General features: G+C 40.8%; 1 protein-coding gene across 5 annotated transcripts in view; it reads right to left on the bottom strand.

Moving 5' to 3' along the window:
- LOC126372426 (supervillin-like) overlaps nt 1–17,324 on the bottom strand; it is a 314,398-nt gene that overhangs the window by 135,860 nt on the left and 161,214 nt on the right. For 4 of the 5 annotated variants that reach the window (XM_050018165.1, XM_050018167.1, XM_050018166.1 and 1 more), the window contains 8 exons: nt 14,308–16,648; nt 11,215–11,693; nt 10,389–10,667; nt 7,164–7,349; nt 6,453–6,788; nt 3,696–3,826; nt 2,669–3,256; nt 1,828–1,940 (listed from right to left, as the gene is read on the bottom strand). In XM_050018165.1, coding sequence (XP_049874122.1) covers nt 1,828–1,940; nt 2,669–3,256; nt 3,696–3,826; nt 6,453–6,788; nt 7,164–7,349; nt 10,389–10,667; nt 11,215–11,693; nt 14,308–16,648 — 4,453 coding nt within the window. The remainder of the gene's footprint in view (nt 1–1,827; nt 1,941–2,668; nt 3,257–3,695; nt 3,827–6,452; nt 6,789–7,163; nt 7,350–10,388; nt 10,668–11,214; nt 11,694–14,307; nt 16,649–17,324) is intronic. The other variant, XM_050018168.1, reaches the window with a different exon arrangement.

The raw sequence follows: 17,324 nt of genomic DNA, 5'->3' as shown, positions 1-17,324 counted from the left end.
CATGCAGAACCGGCAGGAAACAAATAATTTGCACCAATTATTTCAGCCACAATCCGACCTTAATAACCTTTGTTTTAGTTCTAATGCCTATGTAACACCCAATTGTAGTACATGGAATGGAGAAATAATTGAGTATTGTAGAGAAGCACTAAAATAATGCACGATCTGGCAGGAACGGGTACACCTCCCAAAACCTTTTGTTTCGCCGTCCGAGAGACCTCCGCCAGGTCTTGATTTGCCTTGGCTTACCTGGAAGTGTCTAAATAGACTTTGGACTTAGGTGGACCGAAGTAAAGACAATTTGTTTAGGTGGGGTTTCTCGGATGGCTCGGACTTAAAAGTGCAAGTGCGGCACTGTTCCCCAAACGATGGAACATCTTACATCGCGTCCTGCGTACCCGAACACCTGCACGCAGGAGGATCTGATGAGCGCTGCAGATAGCGCCATACTTGTTGTTAAGTTTTGGGCCGATAGTATTCAGTTTGCCATCGACAAAATAAGAAGAAGACCAAAATAATAACAGTGTATGAAATACATTCTACAAAACAGCACATTACATCCCGCTAAATCGAGCTAAATAAACAAGATGAATTAAGCCGATTTGGTGTCTTCTTTAGCCAGTTTACAAGCGAATAGGCTAGTTTCCAATTAGTCAAATCAATTACTTTTTACTAAACGTCAAAACACGATATCACTATGGAATTTGTATGAAAAACCACAATGTCACGTCACAGAAAAACGTGATAAAATGTCGTACTATAACGTTTTCTTGATTACAATTCATAAATAAGTTCAATAGTAAAGAGAAAAAGTTCTCGTTAGTTTTAGATTTCTCTTTATTTAGTAATCAGAATTTCATAATTTATCTTGAACCTAGTACAGTCATGAGCAATATCATGTACCCACTTTAGAACCCTGTCGCACTATCATATTTGACATTTAGTGAGACTTACAGTTCAATTTGTCAAAAAAGTTAATGTGACATGGTTTCAAAGTGCAATACATATTGGTGCTCGTGACCGTACAGGACCCAATTCGAAAAATGGCACTATTTTAGGAGGTAGCCTAGTGGAAAGAACGCTTGACTCCCATTGCAAGATCTATGATTGATTACCATGTGCTCAGCGGTGAAGGAAAACATCGTGAAGAAACCCACAAACCTGAGAAATGTGTTTTCGAAGGTACCTTTGTGATGTGACCTGTAATTGCCCGGGTGAGAGCCCACAGCGCTCCCCATTTGTCCGGCCAAGTAGTTAATTACGTTTGCGGCAAATCTACAATAAGTCACGTGAAAAAAGGCCTGTAATTGGGTTGGTTTTCGCTTCGGGTCGATACTAAAAATAGTCTTATCAAATCTTCAGGTTAGGTAAGCAGACCCAGTGAAAATGGGATAGCACTATGAAGAAGATGTAAGTGTCCTTGACCTTAATAAACTATTTTTATAGTGTACTAGCTTTCCGCGTGGATTTCGGTTATCGCGCGCGGCATGTTTTAATCCACACCGAATAATATAAAAACTATCCTGTTCCTTCTCAAGGTCTAGATTACACCTCTATCCAAGATCTCTATGTTAAATTTCATCAAAATCGGTTCAGTACTTTTGGCGTGAAAGTGTAACAGACAGACAGTGTCAGGGTTATATTCGCATTTATAATATTAGTTATTTATCAGAGATGGCGTGACGACTTGGACGCTTGCCGGACGGACTGGCTGGAGTACGCACAGGACCGCGAAAAATGGAAAGAGGAAGGGGAGGCCTTTGCCCAGCAGTGGGATCTTGTAGGCTTGATTAGATTAGATATTATTAGTAAAGATTGGGAACTGACCTGTGTCGCACTCTGGTGTTGATGTGCCGCACCTCTCGGCCGCCGCTACTCTCGCCGTCGCTGCCCGACCCGCCCACCTCCATCGTGTGGATCGACATCGACTTGCTGACCGGCTGCCGGAAACAAAATATATATTTTATTGTAATTTCAACATAACATAGCGATACACCTGTATATCAAAAGGGTTAGGCTGAGGAGTTCTCAGCCATCATCCTAAGCTGAAGACACACATTTTCTCTATTTGGGCTATTGTCATCTGTTCCATCAGACCTGCAGAAGAAGTATGTTTCTTTGTTCTTAGACACAACACAACAGTCGTGCTCTTTCTCATTTAAAAATGATTGTGACGTAGACGTACCGGTCTCTTATTTTATCTGAGCACGTCTCAACCTCCGTGGTTAACAGCCTCCGTGGTCTAGTGGTTAGAGCGTTAGACTCACGATCTGGAGGTCTGGGTTCGATTCCCAATGGGGCATTGTCGAAATCACTTTGTGAGACTGTCCTTTGTTTGGTAAAGACTTTTGAGGCTTGAATCACCTGATTGTCCGAAAAAGTAAGATGATTCCGTGCTTCGGAGGGCACGTTAAGCCGTTGGTCCCGGCTATTAGCCGTAAAAACACCTCCACCAACCCGCATTGGAGCAGCGTGGTGGAGTGTGCTCCATACCCCCTCCGGTTGATTGAGGTGACGCCTGTGCCCAGCAGTGGGACGTATATAGGCTGTTTATGTATGTATGTTGTGTACGTCTCAACCATAGTACACAACGTTACACTTTTCTCAGTACTTAGTTCATCATACGTCTCTTCTGTATATCTTATGCTATAAAGAAAGAAACACTTACCGGCGGTATATATTTCCTGACAGCAGCCGCGAGCTCATCGATACTCTTTTCTTTCTTCAGCGGCGCCTCCAAGCCGAAGAACTTATTCTTCGCAGCCTGGTTCAACGCGGATATTTTCAAAACCGGCGGCGGTTTCTCTTCCACACATTGCGACGCGACTTTTTCAACTGGTCGCCTTAACTTCCCCAGTTGAATAGGTTCGTCTAACTTCTTGACGAACCGTTTATATCTGTTGGTTTCGTCGTCTTTCTTGTCCTCTGAAGGTCTTCGGCCTAGTTTGCCTAGTAGAGGAGTCTTGACTTCTGCATTCTTGGCTTGGACTAGACGCTCCTTTAACTCATTCGCTCCTGGTAATTGGATCTTTCTCGCGTCGTGGCGATATGGTTCTTGGAGTCTGGTTATGTCTGATTCTGTCCTAGAGTTCTTGAGCTTGTTATTTTTGCGCTGGAATCTCCTAGGTTTCGGACCTGGCACTGGGCTGGGAGGAGAACTGTCTGATGAGGAGCAGCTCTTCTCTGAGGAAGACACGGTGGTGGCCGAGGCGGAATCGTCGTCCGAAGAACTGTCGATACCCTCGTCTTTCAGACCCTGTAAAACATCACAAAAGTGTATTAGTAAGAGCAACGATAAGCTACATTTCTTACTGTCCTTTAAACATACATTTTAAGTTATTTTCTTAATTTTTCCATCATCTCCATAGCGTTATCCCGTTTCCACAGGGTCCGCTTGCCTAACCTGAAGATTTGTCAGGTCCGGTTTTTGTAGAAGCGACTGCCCATTTGACCTTCCAACCCGCGAAAGGACAACCAGCCCAATACAGGTTAGGTTACATACCTCCGAAACACATAGGTCAACAAACAACTCTAATCTAATAAAATATTTACATTAGGTAATTCTAGCTACAAACTGGTGGGGGGGGCGGACGTGGTCCTTTCTATACGTAGTATATTAAACTTTATTCTATGACCGTAGGTCTACGTAGGTGGTATCCCCAATAAAAGATGCAATATCAAAATCTTATACTGACCTCTGAACTTTCTCCCTTAGCCAAGGTCTTGGGTTTAGAAGGCACGACTGTGGTCCCAGACTTGAGAATCCCGCGCACTTCTGGAGTGATCATCCTCTCAGCGCGCTCTGACGGAGTATCGTCGTCGTAGTCTGTAATATGTAGGACATAAGGTTGAATTTGCTGGGAAAGCGACTTAGGTGGTATGTTAGAATGGCTGTGTCAAGTGAAATTAAGTAAATGTCTTGCAAATGAACTGAGAATAAATCAAGCTATAGTTTCGCGAAAAATCGAATTGACAACGTAACAACAATTAGAAAACATAGTATCACGCCTGTATCCCTAAAGGGGTAAGCAGAGTGTATATTTCATACACCCACTCGTTGCGAGCTATGTGTATATCCCATGTAATTATGGGGCGAGCATATTGCTATTAATCGAGCACATATCGTGAAAACTAAGTGATATCAATTATCTATGATAAGGCCGCCTGTTGTGCTTTTCTGTATACGTATATGTTGTCCTTATCTCTGTATTTTGTGTCCATTGTGCTCAATAAAGTATTTTATCTATCTATCTATGATTCAAACTCATAAAGTCTAATTCAGTGGTTTAGAGCCCGAATCGGGTTTCGAACCCAGGACTCTACGATGATGTAAGTCTCAGAACAGGACTATAACGGATACGGTATTTTAAAATTCCGCACATATACCTATATACTGCCCTACCGGAGCGCATACTTGTGATTGTTGTATAACTATAAAAAACCCAATAAATAGTGACTTTAAACAAAGGATTCTTACCGCTTTTAAAGTAGGGATATCAGACTCCCGATATTTCGAGACTGTTGCAAGTGCCATGATCACGGGATGACTGATGAGATTGGAGTGGAGTAGGTAGATCCATAATTTTCTACGGGCAGACACACCTACTCCACTCCCATCTTAAAAACCCGTTATTGTGTGTTTTAATTATGATAATAACCGCGTAAACTTAAAACAATGTTTAAATAAAGTAGTTTAAGTTTTCACCACCGCCAACACCACGCCACGACAGGAGACACCTCCACTTACAGTGTGGCATGGGCTGTACCGCCAATCCGCTCCCGTAAACATAGCTGGCGAGAAGTGGGTGTATAAATACTAATATTATACACGTCTGCCTACCTCTTTGGGGATACAAGCATGATGCTATGTTATGTTTAGAATAGTCCAAAGAACATTACTAAAATATAACAAATCACAAATCGATTTACGATAACCCTTACCAACCTTAGAATAAGTATCTCCTGTAAATGTCTTCTAATTGGCAATAGTGTTTTATTATTATTTTGTGTTTACGAGTATCTCATTATCACCAACCCGCAGTGGAGCATCGTGGTGAAGTATGCTAAATACCCCTTCCGATTGAGGGGACACCTGTGTCCAGCATTGGGATATAAATAGGGTGTTTATATATGCTATCTCATTTCATTTGCAAGGACATTTCCCTTCGAAGAACTAGCGCAATCAATCTCTTCGAATTTATTAGTACCACAAAATGTATCAAATACAAAGTGTATCATCATTGTATACTAACTTTAGCCTATGAAACGCAGACATGACTATGCTTCTTCCTTTATTATCAACACCCACACTTCGCTAGAAATACGATCAAAACATTCGCGAATGATTCGCCAAACTGATACACTTTTATGTTCGAAGAATTTCTTTTCATTGAAACTTCTAGGGGGTCTAAAAAGTCCAATTTAAAGCAATTCATCTGAAAAGCAATATTGCAATTTGACATTTGTCCGCAATATCAACAAATGTCAAATAGCAATATTGCTTTTTAAGTGAATTGCGTCAATGTGGCATTTATAACCACCCTGTTCGTAAAAAGGAATTGATTTTATATCAGTTTTTTTTTGTTAAGTTGAAAAAGTACTATATTATCAATTCTTCGTAAACTTCTTTTTCAATAAATGGATTATTATGTTCATTTTAGTTTAGTATTAATCTTATAATAAACCAAGTAATTCAGGTTCTGCTTAATTCCAACTTAATTTTAATTTAATATGACAGTTCCAAACTAGTTTTATCTCTGTCTTGCACTCGTCGTAAGTAAAGGACAGAACTAGTTTTAGAGGCGTCAGGCTAAAATAAAATTAAGTTTTGTCAGTCAGAATTGGCACCAATGACTATTCCAGTTTTCTTTTTTATAGTAATATGTGGCTTTACAAAGTCGCGCCCATTACCCGGGTCAATGATAGAAATCTATAAAAATATGGCGTCAAGGAGAAGAGCAGAAAAAAACATCTATGAATACAAAATTGAGTAAGCGGATGACTAAACTCCAATAGTTTAAAATAAACATTACTCGAGAGTCAAGCCGGGAGTTAAAATAATGATTTATTTCATGTTACACCAGTTTTTAAAATGACTTGTTATACGTTACGAGCGACTCATTACTTAATATTTCATGCATGAAATTTGTGACGACATCCAAACTTTGAAAATCTGTAGATGGTCTATTCAAAACTCAACACTACATCAACATGTTAAACATTATTATACCAACTAGCATTGTTAAAACCAAAATGTTCCTTGATGTATTGACGTATCCAATTGCCAATTGCAATTTTACTTTGTTAATAGTCGTGCAGTCTCCGGTTTGTACGGGTTTACGTCATGCTACTTCATGCAAGGGAAATACAAATACTTACCTACCGTATCAGTTAGTGCAACAACCCAAAAGCGAAACGACAAAATCAAACCAATAAAAAGAACAAAATCAGACCTAAGCTCCTAAACTTTGAGTTCTGCCGCATGAGGTACTCAAGCGACGTGTTTTTCGCGCTCGCCGAACGGAACAGTTCCATTTTGAGCTGGAAATCGGGATTGCGCGGCACATCTTCGTGGGTCAACGATTTGGTTAACCTCTCGTTCTGCTCCATTGCCTCTTGGACTTGGCTGGCTAATACAGGCATGGTGCGAAGTCTGGACGTTCGGGGCACTCTCTCTTCCTTCGGTCTCGGGAGTCCAGCAACAGGAGGCTTGTGCGTCAACTTGTTGTTGAACATCTTCATCTTCTCAGAGAGTGACATCTTGGCCGGGTCGTCCTCGTCTAACTTAGCTGCCACCGTGAGTGTGTGCGTATTTACATTACATTGTGCAGTGTTTACGATAGAGCCCGGACATACACATAGTAGAGTAGTCGAGGACATGCAAAAAAGAAACAAAAGCCGACGATCAAAAGACAGCAAGCGTATCTGTTCAATATTCTTTTCAAATGCAATTTACATGCTATTTTTTTTCCTAATTATAATTATAAAATTGAAATAACACACAAAATTTAATAACAAATATTCTATTAAAATAATTGATAAATTCTATAGAAATATTAATTAAGACTATCTATCAGCGGAACGTGACAAAACTGACAAAGTTGAGCGGAGACAGTAAACATGATTTGAACATTTGGGTCAGGCGTCTTGGATGATTAACTCACCATCTTCGTCCCTGTCTAGCACATTGGCGGTACTCTTGGACTGAGTGAGAGAGAAGGTTTCAGTTGGTGGTTCTGCGGAGTCAACAGAGGCTGTGAAGGAGATGGGCTGGGTCTTGAACCTCTCTGCGACCGACGGGCCGTCCTTCACTTTGGAGCGGTTGTGACGTAGCAACGGCTTCGGTGTCCCTGAAAATTAGAAAAATCTAATTATAATACGGTTCAATTAATCCTGCTTTGATGTTGAGATAAGTCAGAAATTGAAAACTGCCCTAATATAAATATAATATCTTTAAATAGCAATATTTACATAACATAACCTATATACGTCCCACTGCTGGGCACAGGCCTCCCCTCAATCAACCGGAGGGGGTATGGAGCATATTCCACCAAGCTACTCCAATGCGGGTCGGTGGAGGTGATTTTACGGCTAATAGCCGGGACTAACGGCTTAACGTGCCCTCCGAAGCATGGAATCATCTTAATATTCAAGCCTGAAAAGTCCTTACCAAACAAAGCACAATCTCACAAAGTGATTTCGACAAAGTCCACATCGGGAATTGAACCCGGACCTCCAGATTGTGAGCCTAACGCTCTAACCACTAGACCACAGAGGCTGTTAAATAGCAATATTTAAAAATAATTATTATTTAACCATACAAAATTACAACAATAATGCAATTCGTATATAGGTGTAATCTGTCTCTGTTTGTAGTATTGTTACAAAGCTGACGAGGAGTAGATAATACACCCCTGCCTACCCCTTCGGAGATACAAGATTGATGCTATGTAATGTTGTTGCTACAATATGTTTAAAATATGAAATTCTGTTGCATGAAAGCTCTTTGAATGGATTTTAACAGGTTTTAATATTGGAACCTCACGTCGTCACGTGGAGTATGTTATTAAGGTGAGACGCTTTGGAATCTCAACTTAATAAGTTAATACCAGGAATTTCCACTTAATACCAATATGTCATATTGTCTGCTAGACCTTTGTTTTGACGCGACTTACATTGACACTGACTACTTGACCAGACAAATGGAGAGCGCTGAAGGCTCTCATACGGCCTACTAGACTGAGAGTACAGAATATAAAATGCGTTCAGCTGTTTATTCCACGTGCGCACACATTTAATACCAAACCATAGTCCGCGTAATTCGAATATGTTGTTTGTTTTTGTATCCGAAAGAGCGATTTACACTACAAAATTAATACGTTTCATACAACTAGAATCAGAACAATGGGATTCTTTACTATTTAGTATGGAATTACTGTCAGAGTGACGTCATCAATAAAAGCGGTCAACCATCGTGCTCGTACGTGGTTGATTTTTGATCATAAGTAAACTTAGTGTTGTTATGAAAACAGATGCTTCAATACCGACGCAAATTAATTATTTTTACTATCATGATGCATATCAGTAGCATGCCCTCAATTTCGTAATGCAAATCCCACTTAACAGGTTATGCACTAGTTTCAGAAAACTTATCAATTATGTGTCACGTTGCTGAACTGGAATGTTCCGTCAAACTTCCGGACTCACAGAACATGTGTAACGAAGCATTTCGGACCAACGAGCCTTGTAGCGACATCTTGTGGTTTCTGGCGATATAACGTTGTTTTTATATTTTACCCGCAGGACGTCACAGATGGCGCTGCAGGGTTATCGATGGGCCCGAACATTTTCTTTTTTTTTCTAAATTAATATTTAAATTATCTGCAACGTTTATTCTAAATTATATAATATTTTTGGTTTAGTTTTGGATTAATTTGGATCAAACAAGTCGATCGTTTGTTGTCAGTGAATCGATAGCGAATTTATGGTTTGGTGGATTTTTTATTTTGGTTGGCAATATTGTGGGTTCGTGTGTCAGACTGACAGCTGGCTGAGCTGAGAGACAGGTTTTGGAAAGTGGGGACGTCGCGAGAGCGCCGGAGACTCCACTGCCGTAACTATAATGTGGGCAAATTAAAAGCCACGATTTATCGGCGACATCAAGAGCCGATGATGTCTCAATTTAAATAAACAACTTAACCGAGATGGTGAGTCCTCGCAATTCTTCGTGAATATTTTTGCACCAACTTTGTGATAACCTCGAGGTCCTTGTTTTCAGCAACATCACTGAAATCCCATCGCCTAAGGTCCAGTGGGTGGGTTTAGGTTTCATCCGAGCGATGCCCAACTATCCCGGATGAACCTGTAAGTTATTTTCTTTGTTTTACACTCGTAAGTTGCCTTGCCACGCTGTCAGCTGAACCACATGCTAATCATTGCCATTCCTTGTTGCAGATGGGGTTTTGAGTTTTTAATTGTTTTAACGTCTTTAAAGTTTTGTTTAATTTTCTGACGTTTTTAAGTTCTATGAAGAAGTTTATGATTGGATCAGACTATTTCAACAAATTTTGTGAATGAAGATTGCTACTGTTTTCTTCTGCGTTTGCAAGTTATTTCAAGCTTCATTTCGGCGGAGCTTGCCTTGGTTGTTTGCACGTCGAAGCTTTCCTTTGTGCGGCGCGCATGTGGATGTGCCGCGCCTCTCCTTTTGTCAACACTCCGGATAAGGCCCGGTGAAGGTCTGCGAGGTTGACCGGTGGACGTGCAGCCCGCCAGCTGCGTAACAGTTGGCCCGCTGCGCCGCCATCGTCCAGCACGCCCTGGCCTGAGCCGGCCTCAACGCATCACCTGTACGGTATACCGGGACGCCTCAGGTAGGCTGATAGTCGGAGGTCCTCGAGTAAGTGAGGTGCCTACAGGTGTACGGACAGTGTTTTTAAACATAGTGATATCCCATGGTTGTTACGGAGTGACAATTAACCTGACGGACCAAAGCGCGACCTGTCTCCCTCCATAGGGTTTTTACCTTCCTATGGCTAGTTAAAATTGTATATTTAAAATTATACATTGGACAAATTCAAAGGGAGTTTTCTTTGTCTCATGCTCACCGGTCTATAACATCTAGCTGTGCCCTTCAGGTAAACACCACTTTATAAATTTCTGAAACATATCGGTATTTTCATAACACCTTTCCTATTATACCTACCTTTTCCTATAGGTTTCCTGGAATATTTACGGCCCCTTGCAACCCTATTGCACCACTATTGTGTTAACACAATTTACTAGGATAACATTGTTACTTTGCTGCTTAGAACTGATTGCTGGATGAATATTAAAATTTCACTTCCTCTGTCCAAAGCTGTCGTCAAATACAATGCAAATATTCTCACCTTTAGCCTGTTGCTGCAACGCTTGCCACATGCTCGCTCTAGCCACTACACTGTTGCTTTTCACCAGACCCAAGGCAAATGCATTCTCATTCGCCCTCCCTTCATCATCACTGGCCTGGTCCTCAGGGGTCCTTGTTGGCTCAGTTTCAGTGGATTTCCTTGCTCGGTCCATTGTCAGTAACCCTCGTTCTATGGACGAAGATGACCACTCGTTGCTACTACTATTCGTAGCGTGATTCTCTTGGATCTCCTGACTCTCGATCAGGCCTAGCTCCTCGCCTGAAATTTGGAAAAATAAGAATTGAATACTGAGTTTCGAGATTGTTTTATTGACTAAATAAGATAATACGATTTAAACCAAAGCATTAGGCAAACTAGGCAGGCACGTTTCGTTATTGAATGATTTCCGATCGCTATGAGATAATTTCAGATAATGCCACAAATTGGTTAATAACCGGAAAATGACTGCAATCGCTGCAGCGCCTCGCTTTGACAACGAAAACGTGCATTACATTGACCTAAATAATAGGGCCGAGAGACATTTACAAGGTTACAGCGTGTTTCAAATCCGTCCCAATATGAGACGTGGCTGTGGCGCACTCCTAATCTAAATTTACCAAACACAACATAAACAAACGCCCGCCATTTGAACTGGTGCGATTTCCTCTACGCGATGCCTTTATGACACAGTTGTGATTGCATTCACTATACTTTTAAGTCGACAGTTTACACCACGCATTACATATTGCGGAGTCGATAAAAATAAGTTTATGGGTGTTGCCAAACAGATTGGTTTTCTGTTATTTATGGCTGATTAAACACTTACCCGAGTGCGGGCCGGAATCTCTGGATGAGGCCCGGTTGTACACGCCACTATCACATGAAACGTTCAGGCTCCAGTTGTCAGCCTCAGCCTGCTGTCTCTCGTCTTCCTCGAGAGCGCGACTGTCTTCGTCCAGAGCCACGCGAACTTTGTTCACTTCTTGTTCTATCTCGTCCAGCGTCGACTGTTTTCTCTCGGCATTCGCGTGGATGTTTTCAAAGTCTAGAAAAGTGGCCTCGCCGAAACTGTCGTCCTTGGCACCGGCACCGTTCAAACCGTTCACAGTCGGCGATTTGGCACTGAAGTTGGTGCTGAATGGCGGCGAGTCCAAGGTCTTGGCGAAGTCTGCGAAGGGGTCTCTCTCGGGTTCCCCGCCGTACGGGGCCGTGGCAGAGGGAGCAGCACCGAACTCGACGGGACGGGTCGGAAAACTACAAGCCGCGGGGCCGAACGCTTGGAAACTCACTTGGCCCGGCTCCAAACTGCGAAATGAGAAAAGAAACGTGCTAATGTATAGTGCAACCGTATATAAGACAGAGACGGGCTCTGTTTCGGGACGCCTCCATAAATTTCGATGAATTATGGCACAGCATGAGTGATCGCGATTGAAAACTCCGATCTATCGGTTTAAGGAAGTTTGACATTAGCAGAATACCATCTAAATATAAATGTCTGTTCAATATTGTGAGGCCATTGATCGAACTGTGATTCTTAAGTATTTCATACATTAATTCTGTGCCTTCGTTGATGAAGTATTTATTCTTGTCAAAGCGACTTTAATTCGGGATCAACGGTAACTTGGCTATAATTACTTGACTTCAAAGGAGCATGACACATCTAATCTAACATGTAAAGCAATAAGAGTTTTTGCAATATGCAAAGCATTTCAAACATGATATCTTGAGCTGATTTAATCTAATTAAAGCACATACAACTAACTTAAAACAATGATTTAATCTACTCATAAGGAAGCACAATTAAGATGATTTATTGTCTTGTTGTGTTCTAATTCTGGTGCAAGAATGTAGTATTAAGGGCGTAGAGGGTTTGATGCATAGATCGGTCATAAAGCTTGATGCGCGTACAGCAGTGCCAGGAATAGTGCTTGACCCACTAACGACTGGAGCGCTTATTTCCGTCATCAACAAGCGGTTTCGGTTGTCGGAGCCACCGATGTAATCGCACGAAAGATTAATGCCAATGCAGCGGATGAAATCCAACATTAATTTTGAACCAAACCAGCTCAGCTCAGCGACGCTAAATGGAATTTTTAATAGGTTATTATCTCCTAACGAATACGTTATATGGGTATTTAAACTAATTTTCAGAGTAACGTGTAAACGTAGAGCATCAAATAGAACAAGTTTAGAAGTGTGTGTTGATTAAGAAACAAAAATAAACAAATCAATCGTCACCTTAAAAGTGAACTTTGCAGCTCTCGATAACATCATCCTATGTCAACATGGCAACATAACAAGTTATGCAAAGACGTGTAGATGTAATTAGTTACGTCTATGGTTTCTTATGTGCAGGAATAGACAGAAGGTCGGCACAATGCAAATTGTATGAAGTCCAAAGTAATGACATAATTTTTAACGGCTTGCATAAGCAAACTGCACAGGATATCACAATGAAAACTATGCAACTTATGATATTCACCAAAACTATGCAGCTTCTTGAAAGTCATCAGACATTTACATTTGATAAAATATGAGTAAAATAACTTCATGTAACCAGGAGGTCTTAAGTGCAACCAGTTCATTTATTACTTTGCAAGAAACTGTTTTTTGTTCTAGTTTATTTTACTGTTGTAAAATAAACTAGAAGCAGAGAGTAAATAAACTCTTTGAAGAAGCTGGTAAGAATATAATATGTCGCGCAATAAAGAGAAATGAGATTACAAAACGAGATAATCACTGAATCAATACTAATCTTTATAAACCATATTGAATCGCGACACAATATCATAAATCTCTAGAGCGAGTTAGATATAGAAGAATAGCAACCAAAGAGATATAAATGACAAGTTACAGTGCAGAGTATACACTGATGTTGAAACCTAGTGAAGATATTAAAAAAATAATGTACCTATGACCTATTCTGCAAGTGGTTCAACAAAATAACGGTTTACTTACTATTTTGGATGCAGCCAATTCCAAACTAAGCGATCCATTGCGACAAATTCGATCCAATCAAGCTTTACAATTACAATGCACGTATTATTGGCACACTATAAACGCACAGCCAAAATTATTTCTTACGCTATCGCCAGACTGAACGTGATTCAAACTGTAAACCGAGTAGGTGATGTCAGACGCTTGAACAACACGAAATTAACACAAACCGTGTTTACCATCTTCTAAAATTGCTAATTGTGAAAAATCCAACTTTTAATGACGATAAAAGGATTAATGGGAAAAGGAAAATTTCAACACATTTACTGGTAATGAATTGGGAAGAGAAAGTTCTAGACAAAGGTCACTGGTTTTAAATTTTTAATAGTATTGGAATACCAACAATGACTTTTAATGAACTGTTTCTATTTATTTCAATTTCGCAAAGATATTATGTATATAGCTAAGTGATAAACAAAGGAGCATCAACGGAACATTCGTCAAATTCGTGTCAGACAAAAATAAGATGAGAAAAAATAAAACAAAGAAAAGTATGACGAACAATTTCATAAACGATGTTAAAGCGATTCTAATGAGCGAAGGTACTCGTCGTTGCGGGCGTTCGTACAAAACATTTGGGACTGCCCGCCGGACGCTCGCACATCAAAATAATGGCACTCAGCCAACATGCCGCGTCCGAGATGCGAGGCCGGCACAGAGAACAATCACCTTAACACGAGGAAAAACCATATTTTTTTAAGAATTCAGCCATGCTTGAAAGAAATACTACTCTTTGATAAACAACCCGCGAACTTTGACTTGGCAGGTCATTGTAGAGCTTTGTAGAGCAAACAATCAGCGGTACTATTGCTATTCAGTAAATCATAGTGGTATTGCACGGCCTAGGAAAAACTCAGGTCATGCCAATAATTACAGCGCAAAAAAGAACACTTTAAATACAGAAAATAATAGATTTTCTTACCTTGAAGTGATAGATCTCATTTCTTCAACGGTGATTGGTTGAGTTTTATATCGCTCTTTATCACTCCTCCTAAGCGATTTAGAAGTGGATGGTTGATCTTTTGTAGTTGTTTCTTTTAGAGCCTGCTCCATACTTTTGATTCTGGCTGCGATTGAAGGAAATGCTTTTGGCCGACTATTTTCTTCAATATCTCTAACACGATCCCAAGGTTCACAATGTCCGTTTTGACAATTTTCATCCACTTTTATTCGTCGGTTATTTAATATGGAAAGTAACTCATCGTTAACATCACATGCCAGGCTTTTTGATCGCGGGTTCGCATTCGGTCGCAGGTTCCTACGGCGGAGCACTGCGCTCGGATAGCTTTCTTCCGGATCGGTCGCGATATTCAAGACTCGTCGCGGTCCAGCCGCCGACAAGTCGTTCGCGTCGCAACTAAAATTTGTCGCACTAGTATTCGCATCATTGTCCGCGCAAAACGAGAGTCGTGGGCGCGGCGATTGGCTACGTTCCCTAGTGAGACTCGAACCCCTTTGTTTTAAAATGGGCCTAACAGTCGTTTCGCATTCCGATCCCGAATGGTCAGATGTCCGCGACCTAAGGAGTGAAGACCGGCGTGAGCTTCTGTCGTCTTCGCTCAAATCGAAACTAGAAGCATGCCCATCATCGCCGGACAACTTTTTCGATGACTTCAGGATCGGTTTTTTAGGGAGCTCGAAATCATGTTCATCGTGTTCGATTGACTTTTTCTTCAAAATCGGTTTCGGAGTATCCGACGATACTATATCAAGACACGGTCGTTCTTCTGAAAAACTCTTTTTCTTCAATATAGGTCTCACAGCTTCCTTATCATCTTCAACTATTTCAGCGCCGCCTGCGGCTGCTAACAACACAGCTTGAGCAATAGAAACATGAGACGAAGCCGTACTGCTACTAGAGCTAGAATTTGATTTCCTTTTCAAAATTCCGTGAGGTTCTGGAGAGCCATGAGATACATCATCATTGACTGACTCTTCTTCTCGGCTCATTTTCCTTTTTAATATACCTTGGATTTGCCCATCGGGCGATCTATTTCGTACAACATCTTCTAGGGAAGACCTTCTATTTTTTAGTATAGGTTTATTAGCATCCGAAGTGCCATCATCTGCGAATGAAACTTCGGGGCTGCAAGACCTTCTTCTTGCCACTTGTGATTCATCTAAGCTTCGGCGTTTCTTCAATATGCCTTGGCGCTTATCTGAGCGATCATTACGTGGCTCAATAACGCTAGGCGAGAATGTGACCGGAGGCGAAGCTATAGCGTGATTCGGAGTGTTAGATACTGCGTTGTCTTCATGAATGGATTTTCGCTTTAAGATAGACACGGGAGTGTGACTGAGAGAAATAATTGAAGTATCAGGCCGACGATTTTGACTAGTATCATTATTGAGATCAGAAAACATCGCATTTTGCTTTTCAAAGTCAATCAATCTCTGAGCAGCTGTGTCTATATCTCTCAATCTTTCAGTGACTCCTCTGCTTGAGACGGGCCTCTCAGCAGTAAGGCCGAAATTATAAGTCTGACTGTTGTTCTTTTCTTCCGATGCCGTTCCAAAAAGGGAGTCATAACAAGGCTCAGCAGAGTCTAAATTTAACTTATTACTAGTTAAGTTATTCGACAATTTGTTAACCCTATCTAAAGTTTGTTTAGTCAACGCAGCTAAACTGTCCATCTCCTGCGAAAGTCTAGAGCTATGTGGTCTAACAGTTTCATGAAGTGTAGACATCTTTGCAATTTCTTTAGACCCTTCTACCTGTGTATTGGCATCCGATTTAAAATTTGTTTCCGATTTATTGTTCAATAGTTTAGATGAAATTTTCTTAGCATCACTCGTGTCTCTCGAAGAATTATTTTCTAAACTAGTCAGTCTTTTCTTTGAATAATGATATTTTTCGCTACGATTTTCACTATCCTTTTGAGCTCGATGTCTTCTGTCGTTACGATTATTTTCAGTGTCACTCTTTGCCTTTTCAGGGCTTCGGCGAACTGATCTGATCTTAGGCGTTTCTAATTTCGTCACTTCTCTTGGCGAGTCTTGTTTCACGGGTGATGTCGAAGAACGATTATGCTTTTCTATATTCTTCTTAGATAAAGGTATGCAACTAGGTTTGGTGCCAGTATCTGAACTGCGTTGCCTCTCATATGGTTTATGAGAGGAAAGGGCTGAAGATTTAGATGGAGACGGTTTGAAAGATAAATTAATAGTAGATTTAGGAGATAGTTTGGAAGACGGCAGTGAGCTTTCAGTCTTGGGATATGGTGCTTCGAGGGAACGGCGATTTCTTGTTTTGGCAACAGTTCCTGTAACAAAGAGAAGAGTCTTGTTAGCTTTTGAAATGCAAATAAGTGTTATAAATTAAGCGCAATATGCAGATTGGTGTGTTGAAGGTATTTGTTTGTAAACAAAAGTTTAAGCTAATGTCTTTTGAATAAATGGACATCAGGTAGCACTTAGGAAACTTTATTATGAACTTTGGAGATAAGATTTCGTAGGCAGAGGTACTCGACTTTGTATTACCGGTAGTATGGTGCTAACAGCGCTATCGCTTCAACACGGTTGACCCACACGTGCGCATTGTTCAACGAAGGTTCACTGACTGCGTGCGCGTGCGATCGCCGTGACGTATCGCTATGTGACGGTGATGCCATTGTTACAGCTCGTAATATGGCGTTGTGTAATGCACACATCACTTGAATGGCGGAAAAATTGCAAATCGAGCATTGACGTTTTAACGAACGTGTTTGTGATAACATCGGAAAACAAACAGACAAAGATGTGCGTTGGCAAGATAAACAATGATGATTATCTACTATATGGTTCATTGTCTGTCCTACATTACTTATATTTTAGGTTGATGCTGGAGTAATGTCTGTCTGACGGGAGGGACTGTTGTTGTGTGAGATTAAAGTGACACTTTTAACCTAGGTATTCAGCACAAGCGTTTACATGTGGAATATTACTCGTCAAATGTATGAC

The sequence above is a fragment of the Pectinophora gossypiella genome, chromosome 14, assembly GCF_024362695.1.
Source record: "Pectinophora gossypiella chromosome 14, ilPecGoss1.1, whole genome shotgun sequence".
NCBI lineage: Eukaryota > Metazoa > Arthropoda > Insecta > Lepidoptera > Gelechiidae > Pectinophora > Pectinophora gossypiella.
Note: the sequence above shows the minus strand (reverse complement) of the source record. Positions and strands in the feature narration are given on the sequence as shown.